This window comes from Aotus nancymaae, unplaced genomic scaffold, assembly GCF_030222135.1.
Source record: "Aotus nancymaae isolate 86718 unplaced genomic scaffold, 86718_ANA_hifiasm-v0.15.2.pri h1tg000040l, whole genome shotgun sequence".
In the NCBI taxonomy this organism is placed as follows: Eukaryota; Metazoa; Chordata; class Mammalia; order Primates; family Aotidae; genus Aotus; species Aotus nancymaae.
The window spans coordinates 68,901,113-68,926,805 of record NW_026988454.1 but is presented as its reverse complement, the minus strand read 5'-3'; the positions used below and the strand labels follow the sequence as shown (position 1 = coordinate 68,926,805).

General features: G+C 35.8%; 1 protein-coding gene and 1 long non-coding RNA gene across 4 annotated transcripts in view; one reads left to right on the top strand and one right to left on the bottom strand.

Annotated features, from left to right (window-relative positions):
- The window catches only part of LOC105711428 (uncharacterized), a 643,388-nt gene that overhangs the window by 261,725 nt on the left and 355,970 nt on the right, over nucleotides 1–25,693 (top strand). The gene's annotated exons all lie outside the window — the stretch shown is intronic.
- Nucleotides 18,807–19,783, bottom strand: LOC110567150 (heterogeneous nuclear ribonucleoprotein D-like). The gene is made up of 2 exons (XM_064360408.1): nucleotides 19,124–19,783; nucleotides 18,807–18,919 (listed from the first exon to the last, which is right to left on the bottom strand). Exons 1-2 carry the CDS (start codon nucleotides 19,779–19,781, stop codon nucleotides 18,837–18,839), a joined length of 741 nt encoding a protein of 246 aa, XP_064216478.1. The 5' UTR covers nucleotides 19,782–19,783; the 3' UTR covers nucleotides 18,807–18,836.

Here is a 25,693-nt window from a genome sequence, read left to right as displayed (position 1 = left end):
ATTTTTTGCCTTCTAGTGATATATTTGTGAACCTCACAAGTTCAATTTTCAAATATATATTTTCTTATATGGTACTAAAACGCAATATAAAAAATGCACCCTAGCCGTTAGATACCAGTGGTATAGTTCTTGTGCATGGTTGGTAGTTTATATAAACTGGTTATAGACTTTCTTCATAGGAACTTGACAAATGTATTTGATATACTACTTGATTTAACACCTATGCTTCCAAATGTTTATTAATAAATAAATAATCAAGATATGCAGATTTAGTTATAAAGATGCCCACTGTATGCTTGTTTATTATAATTAAAAAACAGATACAGTTTGATGTTTAGTAACCAAGTATTAAATAAATATCAACAAATCCAATCCAATAACAAATTATGCAGCCACTCTGAATGATTCTGTGGGATATTTAACAGCATAAAACATATTAACAAAAATGGAAAATTATAAAGTATAATTTGCAAAATAACATGTATAGGATGCTACAGTTTTATATTTTAAAAGTCTGTGTATATAACAGTAAATATACAAAAACATGTATACAATCACTTCATTAATTCTATATTTCAGTTAGTTATTTATGTGAAGAAAACCACCTAAAAATGTTGTGGCTTAAAACAAGTTTTCCCCCGAACAATTTTGTTTGTTCGATGAGACCACATGAAATCTGCTATGGAAGGAGTATAGATAAACAGCAGCGAACACCAGTGCTTAGTAGTTGGGAAGGAAAGAAGAATCCAGCTGAGTTCACTGAGAAAGATAAGTCAATGAAGTAGGAGGATAAACCAGCAATATGTCTAGTTCTGTAAACCAAGTGGAAAAGATGTTTCAGGAAAGGAGACATTCTGGGAGGCTGAGGCAGGTGGATCACTTGAGGTCAGGAGTTAAAGACCAGCCTGGCCAACATGGTGAAGCCCCTCTCTACTGAAAAAAAAAAATTATCTGGGCATGGTAGCACATGCCTGTATTACCAGCTACTCAGGAGGCTGAAGCAGGAGAATTGCTTGAACCCACTAGGTGGAGGTTGCAGTGAGCTGAGATTGCACCAGTGTACTCTAGCCTGGGCTACAGAGCAAGATTTGTCTCAAGAAAATGAAAAAGAGAGAGAGAGAGAGAGAGAGAGAGAGAGAAAGAGAGAGAGAGAGAGAGAGAGAGAGAGAAAATAGCTATCAAGGCTTCTGATAGAGAGGAATAAAAAGGAAATTTAAACATTGACCATCATTTTTTAAAATATAGAGGTCTTTGGCAACCTTGTCAAAAGCCGTTTCATAGAGTAGGTTAAAGAGAATAGCAAAGTAAGAAATGAAGGCAAATTCTTTAGTTTTATTTAAGAGCAGATTCTCTTTACCATGTTAATGCAAATTAGCCAATTTTTTGAAGTCACCAAAATACAGAAATTATTTATCTCAGGTCTTCCAATTGTTATAAAGAAGATACCACAGATTTAACTTAATTTGTTGGCTTACATATTGCCAGAGGGTAAACATTTATCTGCTTGTTAAATCTGCACCCAAACTGGGGGAGAGATTTGTGTTTGAGGTAGTACTTTGTCCTTATATAGACTTTTAATTAACACATATTTTACACCCAGTCTCCCATTTAATTCCATATTACCTGGCATTTCTCAGATTCCAGTGCTCTGAGATTTTGAAGAGGTGTCAGGTTCCCTTTTTGACTCTGCCTCCTCTACACATTCCCTAGGAAATACACACACACACACGTAATATATACATACACATATATATGTATATATACATACACACACATATATATATATACACACTAGATATATGTTCTTTTTTCTGTCTGCTGAACATCTACGAGAAATCTATTATAATTTCTTAATTATTAAAGACTCTCACTTCGTCCTTGTTTTATGAGTTTATACCATTTTTTTCCTTCTTTTATTTTAAGGAGTCTCAGGGAATAGGGGAGATAAATACAATTATTTAAGTTTCCACTTGTAACTAAAGATTTATGTGCGTTTATTTTTGGGTGGAAGGTTGAGACGAGGGGATAACTGTTATGATTTTTACTCTCCTCCTGTGTAAAAACATAATAATGCTTACTTTTGGAAAAACAGAAGCAATTTTTAGAATATTGAATTAGTCATTCTTTGAATGAAGTATGTTGCTTTCAAAAAAATGGGCTTATATAGTATAAATGTAAGCAAAACATGAAACCAGTTGTAATATAGTTTTATAATCATATATAATGCAGTTTTTCCTATAAGGTGCTCAAATCAACCATGATAAAAGGCATGAATATATTATGATCCCCAAGAATTATTTTAGAAACAATCAAAACAGGAATGTCAAGGAATTTTAGAGGTGTTCTAGAAAGAATACAAGACTTCATTTCATGGAGAAATTAAGAAGGCAATGCAAAAGAAATTGATATTAATTTAGATAGTTATTCACCTAAAGTACTTACATAATTCTTGGAAAAAAAGAATGGAAGGGAAAAGTACAAGGCCTCACCAATTATACTAACTGAGAAATTCAGAATGGATATCCACATGTTGTAATGGATGCCACAGTTTGAGACCTTAAAATCATGAACACATATAGATGTATATGTAATTAAATATATATGATATACATATATATACATATATATGTATATATACATATATATACATATATGATATACATATATATCTTACATATATATGTAATATATATATACATATATCCCTTATATTCTTGATCTGAGAAATTATATTTCCATAAACTTAAATAATCTTGATGTAAATTTAAAAAATCTTTGTTTCACCTGTGAAATTTGTGTTAAAACATTCAGCATTCAGTACTAATTTTTGTTGCATTTGCAACAATGATTGATACTATAGTTAAGAAAGAAAAAGGCATATAAAATATATATTTTCTTTTTTACTTTTAGGTTTAGGGGTACATGTGTGTGTTTGTTATATAGGTCAACTTGTGTCATGGGGTTTGTTGTAAGGATTATTTTGTCACTCAGGTACTGAGCATAATATCCAATAGTTATTTTTTCTGCTTGTATTCTTCCTCCCACCCTCCACCTTCAAGTAGACTCCAGTGTCTGTTGTTTTTTCCTCCTCCTCCTCCTCCTCCTCCTTCTTCTTCTTTCTTCTTTCTTCTTCTTTGAGATGGAGGCTCACTCTGTCTCCCAGGCTAGAGTGCAATGGCACAGTCTCGGCTAACTGCAACCTCCACCTCCTGGGTTCAAGCAATTCTTCTGCCTCAGCCTCCAGAGAAGCTGGGATTATAGGCACCCACCACCACTCCTGACTAATTTTTATATTTTTTAAGTAGTGACAAGGTTTCACCGTGTTGTCCTGGCTGGTGTTGAACTCCTGACCTCAGGTGATCCACCTACCTTGGCCTCCCAAAATGTTGGGATTACAGGCGTGAACCACCACACCTGGCCCGTTGTTTCCTTCTTTGTGTCTATGAGTTCTCATCATTCAGCTTCCACTTATAAGTGAGAATGTGCAGTATTTAGTTTTCTGTTCCTGCATTAGTTTGCTAAGGATAATGGCCTCCAGCTCCATCCATGTTCCCACAAAAGATATGATCTTGTTCTTTTATATGGCTGCATATATGTACCACATTTTCTTTAGCCAGTCTGTCATTGATGGACATTTAGGTTGATTCCATGTCTTTGCTATTGTGAATAGTTAGCAGTGAGCATTTGCGTGCATATGTCTTTATGGTAGAATGAGTTTTATTCCTCTGGGTATATACCCAGTAATGGGATTGCTGGGTAGAATAGCTGGTTCTGTGTTTAGCTTTTTGAGGAATCACCACTCTGCTTTTCACAATGGTTGAACTAATTTACGCTCTCATCAATAGTGTATCAGTGTTCCCTTTTCTCTGCAACCTCATCAGTATTCTGTTATTTTGTTACTTTTTAATAATAGCCATTCTGACTGGTATAAAATGGTATCTCATTGTGGTTTTGATTTTTGTTTCTCTAGTGATCAGAGATATCAAACTTTTTTTTCATATGCTTATTGGCTACATGTGTGTCTTCTTTTGAAAAGTGTCTGTTCATGTCCTTTGCCCACTTTTTAATGGAGTTGTTTTTATCCTCTTATAAATTTGTTTAAGTTTCTTAATTAGATGCCAGATATTAGACTTTTGTCAGAAGCATAGTTTGCAAATGTTTTCTCCCATTATGTAGGTTGTTTGTTTAGTCTGTTGACAGTTTCCTTTGCTCTGCAGAAGCTCTTTAATTAGATTCCTTTTTCCAATTTTTGCTTTAGTTGTGATCGCTTTTGGCATCTTTGTCATGAAATCTTTGCCCATTCCTATGTCCAGAATGCCACAGCCGAGGTTGTCTTCCGGGGTTTTTATAGTTGTGAGTTTTACATGTAAGTCTTTAATCCATCTGGAGTTGATCTTTGTATATGATATAAGGAAAGAGTCCAGCTTCAATCTTCTGCATATTGCTAGCCAGTTATCCCAGCACCATTTATTGAATAGAGAGTCCTCTCCCCATTGCTTGTTTTTGTCAGCTTTGTTGTAGATCAGATGGTCCTATGTGTGCAGCCTTATTTCTGAGCTTTCTATTCTGTTCCATTGGCATGTGTCTGTTTTTGTACCAGTACCATGCTGTGTTGGTTACTGTGATCCTGTGATTTGGTATAGTTTGAAATCATGTAGCATGATATCTCCAGTTCTGTTCATTTTGCCTAGGACTGCCTTGGTTATTTGGGCTCTTTTGGTTCTGTATACATTTTAATTTTTTTTTCTTTTTGGTTCTGTGAAGAATGTAATTAGTAGTTTGATAGGAATAGCATTGAATCTATAAATTGATTTGGGCAATATGACCATTTTAATGATACTGATTCTTCCTTTCCATGAGCGTGGAATGTTTTGCCATTTGTGTCATCTCTGATTTCTTTCAGCAGTGTTTTGCAATTCTCATTGTAGAGATCTTTCACCTCCCTGGTTATCTGTATTCCCAGGTATTTTATTCCTTTTGTGGCAATTGTGAATGGGATCATATTTCTGATTTGGCTCTTGGCTTGACAGTTGTTGGTATATAGGAGGGCTAATGATATTTGTACATTGATTTTGTATCCTGATACTTAAGTTGTTTATCAGCTGAAGGAGTTTTTGGGCCAAGATGTTGGCATTTTCTAGATATAGAATCATGTCATCTGCATACAGGAATAGTTTGACTTCTTATCTTCCTATGTGGATGTCATTTATTTCTTCTCTTGCCTGATTCCTCTGTCCTGGACTTCCAATACTGTGTTGAATAGAAGTGGTGAGAGTGAACATTCTTGGCTTATTTCAGTTTTCCAGGGGAATGCTTCCAGCTTTTGCCCATTCATTATGACGGTATCTGTAAGTTTGTTGTAGAGGACTCTTACTATTTTGAGGTGTGTTCCTTCAATACCTAGTTTATCAAGAATTTTAATCATAAATGGATGTTGAATTTTATTGAAAGCCTCTTTGCATCAATTGAAATAATCATGCAGTTTTTGTCTTTAGTTCTGTTTATGTGATGAATCAAATTTATTGATTTGTGTATGTGAACCAAGCCTGCACCTGCAGATGAAGCCTATTTGATCATGGTGGCTAAACTTTTTGATGTGCTGCTGGATCTGGTTTCGTAGTAGTTTGCTGAGGATTTTCACATCATTGTTCATTATATTGTCCTGAAGGTTTCTTTGTGTGTGTGTGTACGTGTCTGCCCAGGTTTTGGTATCTGGATGATGTTAGTATACTAGAATGAGTTAGAGAGGAATCCCTCCTCCTCAATTTTTTAAAATAGTTTCAGTAGTTATGGTACCAACTCTTCATTGTACATCTGGTAGAATTCAGCTGTGAATCTGTCTGGTGCTTGGCTTTTTGTTGTTGTTGTCGGTAGGCTATTTAATACTGATACAATTTTGCAGCTTATTATTAGTCCATTTAGGGAATCCATTTTTTCCTGATTTAGTCTTGGAAGCTTGTATGTGTCTAAGAATTTATTCAGCTCTTCTAGGTTTTCTATTTGTGTGTATAAAGGTGTTCATAGTAGTTTCTGATGGTTATTTTTATATCTCTGAAGTCTGTGGTAACAGCCCCTTTGTCATTTCTAACTGTGCTCATATGGATATTTTTTCTTCATTACTGACTAGTGTTTTATCCATCTTATTAATATTTTTCAAATAACCAACCCCTGGATTTGTTGTTCTTTGAATTTTTTTTAATTTGTTTCTCTATTTCCTTCAGTTCAGCTCTGATTTTGGTTATTTTTTATCTTCTGCTGGCTTTGGGGTTGGTTGCTTTTGCTTCTCTAATTCTTTTCGTTATGATGTTATATCATTAATTTGAGATCTTTCTAACTTTTTGATGTGAGCATTTAGTGCTGTTAATTTCCCTTTTAACACTGCCTTAACTATGTCCTGGAGGTGCTAGTATGTTATATCTTTGTTCTCATTAGTTTCAAAGAACTTGATTTCTGCCTTAATTTCATTATTTACCCAAAAGTCATTCAGGAGCATGTTGTTTAATTTCCATGCAATTACCTGGTTTCAAGTGATTTTTTTAAGTCTTAATTTCTATTTGTTGCACTGTGGTCAGAAGGTGTGTTTGGTTTAATTTCAGTTCTTTTGCATTTGCTCAGGATTGTTTTCTCTTTGGTTATGTGGCTGATTTTGGAGTATGTGCCATATGAAAATGACAAGAATGTATATTCTGTTGGTTTTCTGTGGAGAGTTCTGTAGGCATCTGTCATATCCATTTGGTCCAATGTTGAGCTCAGGTCCTGACTATGTTTATTAATTTTCTGACTCAATGATCAGTTTAGTACTGTCAGGGAAGTGTTATTGTCTCCTACTATTGATTTGTGGGAGTCTAAGTCTCTATGTAGGTCTCTAAGAAGTTGTTTTATGAATCTAGGTGCTTCTATGCTGGGTACATACATATTTAGGTTTGTCACATCATCTTGTTGAAGGAACCTTCTACCATAATGTAATGCCCTTCTTTGTCTTTTTTATTATTTTTTAATTTTCTTGGTTTAAAGTTTGTTTTGTCTGAAATTAGTATTGCAACCCCTGCTTTTTTCTGATTTCCATTTGTGGGGTAGATTTTCCTCCACCCCTTTATTATCAATTACCCCTGCTGGTACGGTGACTCCGGTTTTCTCCTGTTGGTCCCTGGGCACCAGGAATCCAAAGTTGATCCATCCCATCATGTCATTATATGTGAGATGGGTCTGTTGGAGACAGCTTACTATTGGGTCTTGCTTTTTTATCCTGCTTGCATGGTTGTTATTGATATGTGTGTGTTTGATCCTGTCATTGTGTTATTAGCTGGTTATTACACTTTTTTGTGTGTGGTTGCTTTATAGTATGACTGGTCTATGTATTTATGTGGTAACAATATTTTTATAATAGATGAAAATAATCTAAAATAGTTACAAGTGATGTCATCCAAATAGATCCTGCAAACAAAAATATTTAGAAATTTTTATTTGACTTAGAGGTTCCCTTGGGATGTGATATCTGATAAAAGAAAGGAATTATGACTGAGTTCCAAAATTCTTAGATAATTGGATGGAGACATTTCCATCATACCTTAAGTGGAACTTTAAAACGATAAGTGTAGACATAAGGAAAACATGAATAAAAAGTTTTGTTTGAAGAAAGAAAAAGCAACTTATCCCTTTTTATGTTTTCTATTCATATTTATGAAAACCTAAAGTGAATAATTCCCAACAACTTTACCTTTACTAATTGACAGGAGAATATTAGCATTGGAAACTTTGTATAGTAGTTACATAGTTCAAAACAAATTATGCTAAACTTTTTGCATTTTGAATCCTAGAAAACTCTCATTTCAGGAAAAAAGAATAACCAAAAGAGAACATTGTAAGCATTTAGAAAAAACATTACTTTTCACACTGATGATTCAGAGTTTATGACAATTCTGACAGATTGAAGTTTACCTTTTTGTAGAAGACGAAAACAAGGAAATGTAAATAAAATGATAACCTGACTAAAGAACTTTGAAACATTGTCAATTGTAGAAGCACTTGTGGTTAAGCTTTTCTCCTCATTTTAAATCTTCCAAGGATTTTATGTATGGAAGACTTACAATCATTGAAAATGAAAGCTAAAGGAAACTGGGGAGGTTATCTTCACTTGAAGACTTTCAAGGCATGAACTCTCAGCTTCTCAAATAATCCATTGGTATTTTTTACCATTCGAAATCTTTTCTAATGGTATTAGTAATATCTTTGTTAAAAGTAAGATGAACTTTCTTGGAAATATTTTTAACCTTGGTCAGTAATGAAGTAATTAAAATGGGAGAAGATGACAAAGAAGGAATTGGAAAATCAGGTAGAAAGAAGGTAGGAGGAAGCCCTTGTAAGGTAGATGTGGAGCAATTGAGAGGCAGTTTGTGGAAGGAAGACTGGAGCAGCAGTGGCAAGAAACTAACAGAGTGGGAGATTCTATCAAGAAAGAGTATAGAGCACAAATTCAGTCTCCCTTAATTTTTTAAAAGCATGAAAGGAAGAATTGGCAGACAACTTTCACTACCTTTGGTTATAACACCCAGTAGCCTGACCCTTGTCCAGCCTCCCTTTTTTAGGTTGCATAGGTTTTATAGATAGGAAAGAATACTCAGACTCTCTGACCTTTTAGTGATTCCATTCAGCCACAGTGTGAATAGTTACAATGATGTAAATGCCATTATCTAGGTTGGTTTTATAAAAATGCCTTAATACATTGTCATACTAAACTATACTCACTTATTTGCAATTTGCCTTCAAGAGAGTCATTTCACTAGTTTGCTGCATTTCCTTGTTATATTAAATGTAGACCTGAGACTCATTAACACAACTTAAACTTTATATTATAGGAATATCATAGAGGTTCTCAAAAAGCAGATGACAAAATAGGATTAAGTATTTAGAGGTTTATTAGGAGAAATATCAGTGTGAAAGGAAACAGAGAGGGAGCTGATAAAGCTGGGTGCATAATAAAACCAGAATGCAAATCTGATCTTCAGTGAAAGAGGGTGGGCAGTGGTTGGTAGTGCCCCCGATAGTCCTAAAGTCTGAAAGACATTTGCCAAGGCTGTCAGAGAATGTGTTTTAGCCAAAGTTGCCAATCAGAAGTGTCCTGTATCTCCCAGCAGTGAATCTCCCTTAGTATTCCTGGCATTCTCAGTCATTAGCTGGGAGTAGCCCATGGAACCATAGCATAAATGCAATTCTGATTGTCAGAGCACAACAGCTTGGGTGCATAGTCAATTATACTCACTATGCTAATGGGTCTGAGAAGCTCATTCTCATGGCCACCACACAGTGCCCTTGTAGCATTTGGCTCTTCTTCACATACAGGTCTAGGAGCAGCTTCTTCAAGGTTTCCATGGACCTTTCTTCTTGGAGGGAAAACTAACAAGAAGGGGGAGTTAGCAGGATAAAGTTTCCATTGGTACAGTTTATCTCTGGGTTGCAACTAGTTTTCCTTCTCTTTCTCTCCCACTCTTCATTCTAAATTTCCTTCAACATCAATGATTCTCTCAGTAGATCTTGGTGATTTGCCTGGTGGTATGAACCAAATCTTTATTCCTAAAGCATGTAAACTCTTGATTATCAGATCCTACATTATCTAGGCTGCTTCATATTACTGTCCATATTTACAAAGGTTCAAGGGAGTATTAGGAGTCATCCAAATGGATCATTTGGGGTCCACATATGTTTCTGTCCTGATTTTGTAAGCAGTCCTGTATCATTCTGCTGGTAAGAATCAATTACCTCTACTGGTATGGTGACTCCTCTTTTTGCCTGTTGATGCCTGGGCACCAGGAATCCAAAGCTTTCATATGGCAGGTATAACTTATAATTTGATTATGTACTTTTATATCTTCCATATGAACACCCTTTATGTGTTTCTTGGAAGAGCTCAAGTTTGTGAATACAGGGAGCACAAATCTTTCAGTGAGTCATTGGTGGCTACTCCTTGTTTCTTTAACTCATGTAACCTTCCTGTTGGGAACAGTCCATCATATGGAGACCTTAGGTTTAAAAAACACACTAGATCCTGAAGGATGGCAATATATCCTATTAGTGTTTCCTCAATGCTGGCCTGCAGTTGCACATTTAGGAGGCTGTTTCAACATTCTATAAGGTTGGCTCTTTCTGAGTAATGCAGCATGTCATGGGTCCACTCCCATACTTCATTGGCTAAGTGAGTTTCCGAGTAAAATAGCTGTGATGGGTGTGATTCTATGCCTATGGATCAGGCATTCTTTTAACCACTGGATATTAAGGCCAGTGGGTGACTAATGTGAACAAGAAAGGCAAACTCATGCCCAGAATAACTATTCCTATAAAATGAACTAGAATGGAAGTAGAATTAAGTAATTAACTAACCAGTGGATTTATTCAAGGAAAAATGCCTTATTAGAGATTAAGTGTTGGGGTTTGTCACTGACAAATTAGACATTCAGCAGTAGCAATAGTTACATCACTTTTGGTAAGTAGTGGTAATAGTTAATTTTGTATTTCACCTTCACTGGTTAAGGGATATCTAGAGAGCTATTAAAATATTATCTTTAAATGTGTCTGTGAGGGTGTTTCTGGAAAAGATTAGTATTTGAATTAGTAGACTGAGTAAAGAAAGTCCACAGTCACCAGTGATGGCTAGCATCATCCAAGACATTGAGGACCCAGATAGAACAGAAAGGTAGGAGAAGAGAAAATTCTCTCTTCTTGGACTAAGACATCTATCTTCTTCTGCCCTTGCACACAGGGAGCTCCTGGTTCACAGGTTTTCAGACCCTGGGACTTACATAAGCTCCACCCTAGACCTCTCTGTCTCTGATATTTCTGTTCTTTTTTTTTTTTCCAGGCTACACATTAGATGGGCAGGCCATTGGCCATTGCACAGAAATCTATATGTATTCTTATCTTGGCTATTTTGCTTTCCACATCAAGTACACTGCCTGGAGCTCTACCAGTGAGAAGATTTCTTTTTCTCCACTGTTTTTCAAGGGCAACCCTAAATGTGGCTGTAATGTAGCCACTGTCTATATTTCACTTGCACCTACATACTGAGGCAATCCATCCATAAATCAAACATAATGACCTTTTTCCTGCCCTTTTAGCTAGTGATGTAAAAAACCCCATACAACAAATCAGGGGAGAGACACTGTGCAACTGGGATTGGTGACATGTGGTTTGGTCCACTTGCTCATGTCTAGTGAACTGTGTCTGGGCCTATCTAATATTATGACTTGGTTGGTCCAAAAGAATCCCGCTCATAATGGGCAGTTTTATTTGCATGGACAGTTTGTTTCATGGTCAAGTGTTCTGTCTTTACCAGAGCCTAGTAACACACAGAGGATGAATAGTTCTGTACTGTGCTTGAGCTTACTCCAGGCTTTCAGAGACCTGTGTTGTGACTCTTCCACTGGAGTTTGCCATAAGTTCCACATTGTGCATTTTCTAGCACTACAGAGCCTGCTGGATCCTCCAGCACTATGGAAGATTATATGACCCAGCTAGTGGAGCTCATTGCATCACAGTCTGGACCTGCTACAGCATCATTTCTTGCTCCTTAGTTTTTGTGTTTTGTTTATTACTTGTTTTAAACTTTTAAAATATTAAGCAGCACCCTTGTTAATATTTTAAAATTAACAAGGATGCTGCTTAATATTTTAAATATATAAAAAAATACTGCCCAACTCTTCTGCTTATAAGGATGTCAAGCTCTATTAACCATTTTCACAGTATCTACAGATTAAACTCCTTGACTGTCTCTCCAACTTCACCTAACATTATGGTAATTGAAGCCTCTTAGCTTCAGTCAAGTAGGTGTCATCACCTGGTTCCATTATTTAGGAAGAAGAACATTATGACCATGGATATTAAAGAATGAGACTGTAACTACCTCTCCTATTATCCCCAGCCTGGAAAGAATTATCATTAAATTTTTAGTGATTTTGGCATCTTCTCACCAACACATTTTTGACGGCCTTGGTGACGAGTATGTTCTCTTGAGTCTTTTGGCCTTATGTAACATGTCCATTCAACATACCAATATCCCTCAGGTCATTATTCTTCCCTCTAATATTTACCAGACCAATATTGACAGTTTTATTTCACGGAGAACTGATGATATGGTTTGGATGCTTTTTCTTTCCAAATCTCATGTTAGAAGTCGATCCCCAATGTTGGAGGTGGGGCCTACTGGAGGGGTGTTTGGGCCATGGGACTAGATCCATCATGAATGGCTTGCTGCCTTCCACACAATCATAGATGAGTTCTCACTTTATTAGTTCATAACAGAGCTGGTTGTTTTAAAAAACTGTGGCACCCTCCTCCTCTCTCTCCCTCTTGTGCTTTCTCTTGCCTCATTTCTCACAAGGCTATATGACAGCCCCTCTTTCCCTTGCCCTAAGATTGGAAGCTTCCTGAGTTCCTCACAAGAAATAAGTGCTGGGGTCATGTTTCCAATATAGCCAGCAGAACCATGAGCCAAATAAACCTTTCTATAACAGTTACCCAGCCTCAGGTATTCCTTTATAGCAATGCAATTGGACTCAGACAGTTGACCATCATTTGTTTTACAGAACTCTCAAAGCCATTCCAGAAGCAAGTTTTGTCCATTCCCTGGAATCCTGGCTAGGATATCAAATTCCATGTCTTTAGAAAGTGTATTTAAGGCAGTTAAATCTTGCTTGTAGATGGAACTGGAGAACATTATGTTAAGTGAAATAAATCAGGCACAGAAAGACAAATATCACATATTCTTAATCACATGTGAGAGTTATACAAAAAAAATTTAACTCATAGAGATAGAGAGTAGAATGATTATTACCAATGGCAAGAAAGAGTAGTGTGTGAGAGGGGAAGTTAAAGTGGGGATGGTTAATGGGTACAAAAACAAGATTATCTTGTTCCTTCTATCTAACTGTATTTTTTGTTCCCATTAACCAACCATCTCCTCTTTTTTATTTTTTGTTTTACTTTAAGTTCTAGGATACATGTGCAGAATATGCAGGTTTGTTACATAGATATACATGTGCCATGGTGGCTTGCTGTACCTATCAACTGATCATTTAGGTTTTAAGCCCTTTATGCATTAGGTATTTTTCCTAATGCTCTCCCTCCCCTTGCCTCCCACCCCTGACAGGCCTAGTATGTGATGTTCCCCTCCCTGTGTCCATGTGTTCTCATTGTTTAACTCCCACTTGTGAGTGAGAACATGCAGTGTTAACCACCCCCTCTTTTCAAGATCATAGGCTTTCCCCCACTAGGGCCCTCATGTTTGTATAACAAATCTATCTTAGCTAAGCATTCAAGCATTTCTGGAGCTCTGTGACTGTCACAGTAATCTTCAGCCTATCACTTAATTGTGTTTACCCTTCCACTACAGGTGATAAAGCCCTCTTTGTAAGGTACAACTGAGACTCTCTGATTCACACACTTAACTATAAAGCCCTTTTTAACAGTCCTCCATCTCTCATTTTCCTTCTGAAGGGCATCTTATTCTGATTTGTAGGCATTGTTTCCCACCTGTTTTTTAGATGTCAAAATTATTACACCTGCCACAGCAGTTTCTCCACCAAGACATTTTTCCAGATCACATTGGCAAAATCTTCAGCAATTGATCCACCATATTATGCGAAGTACTACCCATGCCCCACATACTAACCAGGATGGTATCTTCCTCATCTGTCTGGTAGTGGATTAACCATTAACCAGTCTCAAATCCTTGTCTTACTGCTCATTTGCTATGATCACTCTCAGTGCTACTTGCCTAGTTCCTTCAAGAAGGTGACCCAAATGGGATAAAACATTCAAGTATTTTATTAGACACTTTTGTGAGATAAAATGGAGAGAGGACCTGGTAAGGCTGGGGGCACCTTTAGACCACAGTGTGAGTGAAAGACAGGGAGGTTCAGGCCTGGTGGCTCACACCTGTAACCCCAGCACTTTGGAAGGTCAAATATCTTGAGCTCAGGAGTTCAAGACCAGCCTGGACAATGTGGAGAAACCCTGTCTTTACTAAAAAAAAATACAAAAAAAAAACCCAAAAAACTTGCTGGGCATGATGGCACTGCCTGTAATACCAGGTACTGAGGAGACTAAGGTAGGAGGATCACCTGAGCCCAGGAGGTGGAGGCTGAAGTGAGCTGTGATTGTGCCATGGCACTCCCACCTGAGTGACAGAGTGAGATTCTGTCTCAAAAAACAAACAAAAAGACAAAGAGGAAAATGCCCTTGACAATGATGCTGCTCAGGAATTCTTCGAGCCAAAGTTGGCCATTAGAGGAGTCAGGTCTCCCAGGAATGGGTATCACTTAATATCCCTGCTGTGCTCCCTCACTGGCTAAGAGCAGTTAGAGGGCTCAGTGCAAATGCCACAGTAGATTTGATAACACAACAGCTGAGGCCCTCAGTTACTTGCTTTATTCATATCCATAAAGGGAGGTACACAACACAACTGCTCATGGCTTCCACATAGAGATAAGCATTTACTTCTAAAGTCCTTTTCTAACCCCCTTCCATTTTCTTCCTTCTTTATTTTAATTTCGAACTTAGGAATTGTTTTTGGATTATTTTTCCTAGTGGAAATAAGGAATAAGGAAATAAGGAATTCCCAATCAGAAGGACCTGGGTTATATTACCACTATACTATAGCACAACTTTAGGACAAGTTACATGGCATCTCTTGATACACTTTCCTAATTAAACAAACAAAAATAGCCACATTGCAAGCTTGTGTTGAGAATGAATCAAACTAGGTTTGTAACTGGACATAATGTTATATACTAATTTATTTGTTTATTAGTTCTCTTCTCCCCAATTTCATGCAGCTTCCACTATAATGAAAGATCAATAGTCCGAAGAGCATTTTTGAATTGTTCACTGCTACATCCACCAGCACGAAAACAAAGTCTGACACATAGCAGGCACCTAAACAGTATTTGTTGAGTGGATGAATTAACTTGTTTAGCTCAGTATTTAAGATATAATAGGTCTTTAATGTATGAAATTTCTTATGTTTCTCCTTAATGTGAACAAGTACATTTTTACTGTGTATTACATTGCTTCATATGTATAAGCCAAGAATCACTTCACTGGTTGAAAAAAATTTCAGGAAAATAGGGACAGAAAACTTAACAATGGCCAAAAATTTAGCAGAAACGTGAAAGTCATGTGAAATTTTATTTTAATTTGAGGGTTACCTTAAATTTTAATCATTTTATAATTTCAGACTATAACTGAATGCTAAGTTCATTATTGACAATGTTTTATTTCAAATACATATTTTTAATTTGCTCTACCAATCTAACAAATATTTTACTATATTCTAGGTACTGTGCTAGTCTGTAAACCTGCAAATATAGAAGTAAAGTTGGCTCTTTATTTCTGTCAAGATTTCTTAAATAGTAAACTAGAAAAAGACAAGTCATTATTAGAATTCCATTCTTGACACAGAACTCTCCTTTATTTGATACAAGTGTATGTTATTGTGCCTGGCCTGCCAGCATGCCCAAGGCCCTGGTTTTTCAAAGGACTGGGAACTTTCTTTCAGTAGCATATCCGGGCACAAAAGTATATCTTAGCAATAGTAAACAAGTTCCTGTCAAGTGTGTGCTCTTATATAGAGTTTGGGCCGAAAAAAAATCAGGCTAGCATTGTAGATTCTGAAACCCACTGAGCAGGGACCATGTCTAATTCTGTGTTCAGTACTTGATTTTCAAATGAAAGAAAAATGAAACAATTTCATTTCTGACTGTTGGAGTTTTTCATTTGAAGAAAAATCAGGTTTCACCAGAGCTTAGTAGAAGACTACAAAATAGGAGTTTTGGACTTATTTTAAAACATGTAAGTTTTTATGAAATAACTATTTTTGTTTCCTGATGGTTTAACAAATTTAATATCTTCCCTGAATAATATGACAAATGTTATCAGAAATTTTATTCATCTTTGAAATAAATAATAGAAAAATGTGCTTTTTAATTGAGAACACAGACTTTATTAATTTAAACCCTGATTGGAGCTTATTTAAAAATAATGTTTTTGTTTCTAATACTTTACTAAGCAATAGTATGTACATAAGTAAATTTATATGATTTTCCCATTGTTGGAGACTTTTTCTCAGGATAACACATTTTATTAACTAATTTTTAAAGCATAGTTTTGAAAAATATGCTTCAAATATCAACATTTTGTTGAATTTTATTCCATTGTACCTATATGCAATAATTTATTTATCAGTTAAATTGTTGACAGATTTTAAGTTGTTTCAATTATAGCTATTATAAATGTTATGCTTCTTGTTCAGCTCTCATTGTTATTCATATACATGTCTTTTTGTGGACATACGTTTTCATTCCTCTTAAATAAATATCTAGGTGTAGGATTGCTGGGTCATGTGGCAAGTATATATGTAACTTTATTAAAAATTCCGAATTGTTTGCTGAAGTGGCTAAGCCATCTTGTATTACCATTGGCAATGCACTCGAGTTCCTGTGCTGTACCATCAACACTTGATTTCATACATCTTTTAGTTTTTAGCTATTCTAAAATGTATATAATGGAATTCCAGACAGACACATGCAACAACATGGGTAGATATCAAAAACTTTAAGCTGAGTGAAATACATCAGGTACAAAAAACAGTATATTCTACTTGATTCCATTAGTGTGAAATTCTAGAAGGCAAATCTAATCTATAGTGACAGAAAGCAGATCAGTAATTGTTTGATGCCAGAAATAGGGCTAAGGATTACCTGAAAAGCAGTACAACGCAAGGGAACTTACAGGGATCATGAAAATATTCTGTATTTGTACTGGAATTGTGGTTGCATTCATGTATAGATTTGTCAGAATTCATCAAACAGTACACTTCAAATTGGTGCATTTAATTGTATGTAGGTTATATATCAGTAAAATTCATATAAGAAACATAGCAAATCTACTTTTGAATATTAAGATAAAGTCTTAATCATATCTGCATGCCATGCTTAGGAATACAAAGCATTCTAAGAATATGAAAGAAGGGTACAAGCAATCCACAAAATCAAGCATTGTTTCTTCCAGGGAGGCATATCTATGAAAGCCTCTAAATATCTTGCATTCTGTCAGACTCAGTCAAGTTCTTATACCTAGAGAGTAAAATTCTGATCAGATGGCCCATTCATTCAGGTTCTGATATTTCTAGCTTACCAAAATCTGAATATCTGTTAATGATAATTAAATACATGTTCTTTGTCAAAAGCAATGCAGGAAGAGAGTATTCATCATTCTAATATCTAAAGACAACAACTACTGTTATTTTGGAGTATTTCTTCATTTTAAATGCAATTTTTACATTTCAGATAATATGATAAGTGCTATTTTATAGTACATTTTCACTCAATATTAGATCATTAGCATTTGCCAAGTCTTCCATAAACATGGTTTTGGTAGCTCATCATATGCCTGTACCATCCTTAACTATCACTCTTTTAATGGCATTTAGAATTTTTTTTTTCCTAAACAGAAGATACATTGTCTGGCCCATTGAAAATTCTCAAAAATTTTGTCGAGTCAATGAATAAATTATAGCAATGTTGTGAAGAACATTGTTGTGCCACAATCCGTATTTTTTGAGAAACTTTAAGATAAATTCACAGAAATGGAACGTCTGTGGCAAACACTTAAAAATGTTAAAGGCACTTGATTCACTTGTCAAAAGTTTTTATCTTGGGAAAAAAGACAAAAACGATACTGTACATGGCTTTTCAAAAGTTATCTAAGGCACATTTTGAAATATTTAAATATATTTTAAATATTTGTTTAAAATATTATGTTTAAAATAAAATGTTTCTTTTACTACTGTACAAGTATGTGCAATTAAAAGCAAAACCCTGGCCTTTTTCTTTTTTCTTTATAAAAATAACCTCACGATGGTCCTACCTCTAAGAGCATCTTGGTTTTATAGTGCCTCCGATTGCTCTACATCTCTTTCCATGTAATTTCTAAATTCAAGACTTTTTTTTCTTGATTATGGTGTCTGCTGTGACTTCACCGCCTTCTTTTCTTCAGTTTGGTCTCTTTATAAATTTGCTGCCACTCTGACTCTTACTGAGCAGCAGATACCATGAAAACACAGAACTACTCTGTGGTGATTGATGATAGTGGGAGAGTTCACACTCTTCACTTGGTGCTCTGCACTGTAGAAATCTTCCTTGGCTCATTTTCCCAATGAAGCATCAATTATGAGCCTGGTATTTCTTTTTGTATTGGCTCCTTTTTGCATGTATTTTTCTAAGTCAGACTTTCTCATTGCCCAGAGAGGCAGATGTTGGGCTTTCCTGGACACATTTGAGGTCTTCCAATTCAAGCTGGGTATTAAAGATGGGAGTACTGCCAGATGATCTGGTCCATAGCCAGAGAATTGTCCAGTGCTGGCCTTTGTACCCAGCCTGTTCTGATTCTGTTTTAGCCCTTAATATGTGGGATGGTGTTCTTTATCCTGTGGCAATATTATGGAACTGGAGAAAAGATTTTCATGTCACATTGCTGCTAGCACATCAATGCTTAGAATTCTTCTTTTTTTCACATAAGGAAGCATTTATTTGAAGTTTAACATGAAATCATACAAATAAAATGTGTATAAACAAATCCACATTGAGTCATAACACAAATAACAAAGGACAAAGTAAAAACAAAGAAAACTAATTGGCAGTTATGTACAGTTGGACACAATTGTGTCTTGTACACTAGAAAGTCATTTACAAAATAATCATCTTAGATCAACAGAAGACCAATCTTCAATGTTGTCCTGCAAGACGGGTTACTTTAACAACTCCTCTTGTTTTCTCCAATGTTCTCCTTTAGTATGGCTGGTAATTGTTTTGGTGATTGCAGCCCCCTCGAGATGCCTTGCCATAAGTGCTGTTTTGGTGATTGCTGCCCCCTCGAGATGCCTTGCCATAAGTGCTCTGTTGGCCACTGTAGTCTGCATATCCCTGTCCATATCCATAGTTCCCATAGTTATACCCAGTATAATCATATCCGCCATAGCCACTATAGTTTTGATCACCACCATAGGCACTATTGTAATTTCCATATCCTTGATCATAATAGTTATTAAATCCTTGGTTCCAGTTTTGGCCCTGACCTCGGCCACGACCCCTCATACCACCTTGTCCACCAGCTGCAGCACCTCTTCCACCTTTTTGTTGTTGCTGCCTATATACCTCTTTGGGTTGTGCAACTTTGATTTCACACTTCCCAGAACCAATTTGATGGTATCTGCTTTCTAACAATTTTTTTACTGGCTCTTCATCGGTATATGTGATGAAACAAAATCCTCTTCTTTCATTTGTTTTTGTATCCATGGGAAGTTCAATGTTTTCAATCTCTCCAAAGGCTCCAAAATATTCTTTAATTTGTTCTTCATAAGTATCCGGGCTCAATCCACCCACAAAGACCTTTTTGGGAGGTTCTTTCCCTTTTAAAGCTTTGGCCCTTTTGGGGTCTATCAATTTGCCATCCAGTTTGTGTTCTTTCAGTTCCAAAACCTTATCAACAGTAGCAGCATCTTTGAAAAGCATAAATCCAAATCCTCTTGATCTCCCAGTGACTGGATCTGTTTTAATTGTGCAGTCTACAACTTCCCCAAATCGAGACAAATATTCAGTCAGATCTTTTTTGCTTGTATCCCAGCTCAAGCCTCCAATAAGCATTTTACCGTCATCCTGCTGATTCTTGCTCGCATTGATCTTGGATCCCTCTGCGAATTCCTCTATGTTGCTGTACTCGTTCATGTCCTCCATAGGGGCGGAGCTGTCGGCAGTGGGGTGCTGGCGTGAAGTCCGGGTCGCAGCAGCAGCGGCGGCGGAGCGTTGTATGAAGCTAGAATTCTTTTGATTTCGTTATGGCATTTTCTAGTTTCTCCATTTCCAGTTCTCTTCTTTATTCATAGTTTTGGGGCAGTTGCTTGACATAAAAATATTGTGATTTATTTTCAAACTACTGCTTTCCTGGGGGAAGAAACCACTTTTTTTGAGAAGGTACTTTTTAAATACTAATCAGAGATTTAAATTATGTCATGCACCTTACGTAAGCCACGTGCACGCCCTAAATTCATATCTATATGACCAAAATAACAAAAATAGCATGTTATCTTGTAGTTTAGCTATCATAAGAACTAAATCCGTATGCCATATTCACAGCCTGGTTGAGTGTTGCAAAGATGATTCTGAGAAAAGTAAACAAAAAGATTAGAGCAAGTCAAATGATCTAATGACAGCACCTCAATATTTCATATATGTTTCAACCTAGGAAGGAATATTTATTTACTTCCTTTAGAAAGAGTTCAGTAACTTCCTGTGTTATTGATCTTTAAAATTTTTATGCAGATTTATAAAGCCAATGAGAAAAACACTGCTTCACTGGTTCCTTCTGGGATATGTATCAAAATTGAGGTACAAAATTCTGAATGCTTTTTCAGAAACCCAATTTAAAGCTTTTTAAGCTAGTCAATACTGCTCTTCAAATTTAAAAATGCTTTTCTCTTCATTACAAATGAGGTAAGAGATTATATATAAGTGGTTAGTCAAAAGCTTGGCAAAACTCTCCTGGCAACTACCCATTTCCTTGACTCTATTACCGTGTACTTTGTGAGGGCGTATCAGGACTACTGGCTGAGCAAGGGTCAAGGGTTCTGGGAAAACAGGGTGTCACTCAGATCATTTTACTTGACAGTCATGAAGATCGAGGTCACTGACCCAGTGGAAGAATGAATAGGCCCAACAACAGTGGCAAGCTGTACATTTTACATTCTTTGCCTTCCTTTTTACATGTTTTCTTTTTGATTCGCACCAAATCTTTTCTTTTTCAATAATATGGGTAATGTATGTCATTTTGGGGGCCCTAAAAGGACTCAAGTTAAAAGTTACTTGTACAATTTTGAAATTCAAGACAGGATAAAAAGTAATTTTGGGCCACTCTTTGGGCGATTTGATGATAAATTCTGACTTCTGCTAGGAAATATAAATAAAATGCACCATATAGATGAATTAGAGACATGAAATGTCTTTTTTGGTTCAATATGCTTTGACTCTAACATTTCTACAAAAATTCAGTGGACACACTGTTTTATTTCTTCATTTAACATCTCTTTTATTTTTCTCTTTTCATTTTCTTCTGATTTCTATGGCTCCACTTCTCTCCCTGTCTATTTTTATAATCTGGCTCACTTATACACAAACACACACACACACACACACACACACACACACACACACTTCTCTTTTTGAATAATGGAGTAGGTTTTGTGCCATATTTTGAGAGTATGTAGTAAAGGATGAAAGTTGAGCACACTTTCAGATATTTCTTGAAAAATAGCTGTAAGTCATCTATTTGGTGCCTACCAAAGAAAGTTAAAATATTCCTGTTTTTTTCTATATTTTAAAATTCCTTTTAAAGTAGCAATGCTCTATAAAGATGCCATCAGGAAGCATTAAGTGACATTAAATAATTCTGTAAAATATCACCAAGAGTAGACATTTCACTAGATAATTCTAATAATATTTTACAGCTTATGTGGCCTGTACCCTCCTAATACTCTAGAATATTTATGAAGACAACTGGGAATTAATTTACTAAGTATTGAGTTTAAAACCACTAGAGCATATTCCATTACTAGAGTACTATCAGTACAAATGGAAAAAATTGAAAGAGTGTTTCAAGATACAATTGGCAGTTAAAAGAAATATCACCACGTACTGTGATGAAATGGTAATAATATGAATGAATATCTATTGATATATTCCAACAATTTAAAAAGTCTGTTTTGGTAAACAAAAGACACATTTAATCCACATCTGTCAGATTGAGACTTGAACAACTAAAGGAAAAACTAAAGGCAATGACTTTACTCTTTTTATATTTATAGGGAAAAGTTACATGGATCAATTTGTGAGCTTCTTTTTTGATAAGATAAGATACACCAATTGTATTTTGCAAAACAGGCTTTTCTTCTACATTTGACATTTAGTTTGTACATGTTTTTTGTTTTATTTTTTAGGCTCAATTTTCCTACATAATTAAGAATTTGAAATTTGGGCAAGAACCACATCTGTACTGAAATAAATTATCTGTGTTTGGTAAGTAGGGAAGAAAACACTTGATAAATATTTCTTATCTGCAGCAAATTCTTATGTTTATGTTTTATCTTTGATCTCCTTGAAGACTCTTCAGAAATTTTCTAAAGACTTGATTGTGTTGTCCAAGCTGCTTTGTATTTTGGCCATAGGTTGGTGACTTACTTTTATGAATATAAATATAATCTACTCTACTCAAAACCAAGCAGTCTGATTTTCTGCCATTCTTTTTTACCTTTTCTTTTTTACTTTTATTTTAGGTTTGGGGGTATATGTAAAGGTTTATTACATAGGTAAACATGTGTCATGGGGGTTTGTTGTGCATATTATTCCATCACCCAGGTATTGAGCCCAGTACCCCATAGTTACCTTTTCTGCTCCTCTCCCTCCTTCCACCCTTCTCACTCTTCCAGCTTTCTCCCTTAAGAAGACCCCAGCATCTGATGTTTCCTTCTTTGTGTTCATAAATTCTTATCATTTAGCTCCTACTTACAAGTGAAAACATGTGGTATTTGATTTTTCTGATCCTGCATTAGTTTGCTAAGGATAATAGCCTCCAGCTCCATCCATGTTCCCACAAAAGACATGATCTCATTTTTTTTATGGCTGCATAGTATTCCATGGTATAGACATACCATATTTTGATTATCCAATCTGCCTTTGATAGGTATTAGGTTGATTCCGTATCTTTGCTATTGTGATTGGTGCTTCAGTGAACATTTGTGTGTATGCATCTTTATGGTAGAATAATTTATATTCTTCTGGCTATATACCCAGTAATGGGGTTGCTGGATCAAATAACAGTTCTGCTTTTAGCTCTTCAAGGAATTGCTATACTGTTTTCTACAATGGTTCAACTAACTTGCACTCTCACCAGCAGTGTATTATGTTCCCTTTTCTCAGCAACTTCACTGGCATTTGTTATTTTTCTGACTTTTTACTAATAGCCTTTCTGACTGGTGTGAGATGGTATCTCATTGTGGTTTAGATGTGCATTTCTCTAATGATGAGTGGTGTTAAGCTTTTTTTTCATATGCTTGTTGGCCGCATCCATGTCTTCTTTTGAACAGTATCTGTTTATATCCTTTGCCCACTTTTTATTGGGGTTGTTTGTCTTTTTAACCTCTTGTAAATTTGTTTAAGTTCCTTATAGATGCTGAACATTAGACTTTGTCAGACACATAGTTTGCAAAAATTTTCTCCTATTCTGTAGGTTGTCTGTTTACTCTGATAGTTTCTTTTACTGTGCAAAAGCTCTTAAGTTTAATTAAATCCCACTTGTCAATTTTTCCTTTGTTTTGCAATTGCTTTTGGTGTCTTTGTCATGAAATCTTTGCCCATTTCTATGTCCCAGATAGTATTGCCTAGCTTATCTTCTAGGGTTTTTATGGTTTTGGGTTTTACACTTAAGTCTTTAATTCATCTTGAGTTGGTTTTCGTGTATGGTATAAGGAAGGGGTCCAGTTTCATTCTTCTATGTATGGCTAGCCAGGTATCCCAGCACCATTTATTGAATAGGGAGTCTTTTCCTTATTGCTTGTTTTTGTCATGTTTGTTAAAGGTCAGATGGCTATACGGTCTTATTTCTGGGTTCTCTATTCTGTTTCATTGGTAGGTGTATCTATCTGCTTTTATATCAGTACTGTGCTGTTTTGCTTACTGTAGCCCTGTAGTATAGTTTGAAGTCAGGTAGCATGATGTCTCCAACTTCGTTATTTTTGCTTGGCATTGTCTTGGCTATTCAGGATCTTTCTGGCTCTATATGAATTTTAAAATAGTTTTTCTAGTTATGCAAAGAATCTGAATGTTAGTTTAATAGGAATAGCATTGACTCTATAAATTGCTTTGGGCAATATGGCCATGTCCTTGATATTGAATCTTCCTTTCCATGAGCACAGAATGTTTTTTTTTTTCTTCATTTGTTTGTGTCATCTCTGATTTATTTGAGCAGCATTCTGTAGTTATCCTTGTAGAGACATTTCATCTCCCTAGTTAGCTGTATTCCTAGGCATTTTATTTTTTTCTTTGGCAATTAGGAATGGGAGAATATTCCTGATTTGTCTCTCGGCTTGACTGTTGGTGTATAGAAAAGCTAGTGAATTTTGCACACTGATTTTGTAACCTGAGACTTTGATGAAATTTTTCTACAGCTTAAGAAGCTTTTTTTGTTGATACTATCAGGTTTTGTATCTAGAGAATCATGCTGTCTGCAAACAGGGCTAATTTGACTTCCTCTTTTCTTGTTTGGATGCTATTTATTTCTTTCTCTTGCCTGATTGCCCTGGCCAGGACTTCCAATACAATGTTGAATAGGAGTAGTGAGAGAAGGCATCCTTGTCTTGTGCTGGTTTTCAAGGGAAATGCTTTCAGCTTTTGCCCTTTTAATATGATGTTGGCTGTGGGTTTGTCATAGGTGGTTCTTATTATTTTGAGATGTGTTTCTTTAATACCTAATTTATTGAGGGTTTTTAACATGAGTGGATGTCAAATTTTATGGAGAGCCTTTTCTGCATCTACTGAGATAACCATGTGATTTTTGTCTTTAGTTTGGTTTAGGTGATGAATCACATTTATTGATTTGTGTATGTAGAACCAAACTTGCATCACAGGGATGAAGCCTACTTGATTATGGTAGATAAACTTTGATGTGCTGCTGGATCTGGTTTGCAAGTAATTTGCTGAGGATTTTTGCATCAATGTTCATCAGGGATATTGGCCTGAAGTTTTCATTTTCATTGTGTCTCTGCCAGGTTTTGATAACAGGATGATACTGGCTTCATATAATTAGTTAGGGAGGAATCTCTCTTCCTCAATTTTTTGGAATAGATTCTGTGGGTATGGTACCAGCTCTTCTTGGTACATTTTGTAGAATTCAGCTGTAAATTCACTGGATCCTGGCCTTTTTTGGTTAGTGGGCTATGTATTACTGCCTCAGTTTTTTCCTGGTTCAGTCTTTGGGGGTGGGTTTATTTGTTCAGGAATTTACCAATATCTTCTAGATTTTCTAGTTTATGTGTATAGAGGTGTTCATAGTATTCTCTGATGGTTGTTTGTGTTCCTGTAGGGTCAGTGGATATCATCACTGGTATAACCCCCTTGTCATTTCTGATTGTGTTTATTTGATCTCCTCTTTTTTTTCTTTATTAGTCTACCTAGTGGTCTATCTTATTGATTTTTTTTTTAATTAAAAAATCGTTTCTGAGTTTGTTGATCTTTTGAATGGCTTTTCATGTTTCAGTCTCCTTTGTCCACTCTGGTTTTGGTTATTTCTTGTCTTATGCCCGCTTTGGGATTTGTTTGCTCTTAGTTCTCTAGTACTTTTAGTTGTGATGTTAAGTTGTTAATTTGAGATCTTTCTATTTTTTGATGTGGGCATTTAGTGCTATAAATTTTCCTCTTAACACTGCCTTAGATGTGTCCCAGAGATTCTGGTATCTTGTATCTTTTTCTCATTAGTTTCAAAAAACTTCTTAATTTCTGTTTGAATGTCATTATTTGCCCAAAAGTAATTCAGGAACTGGTTATTCAATTTCCATGTAATTGTATAGTTTTGAGTGAATTTCTTAGTCATGATTTCTAAT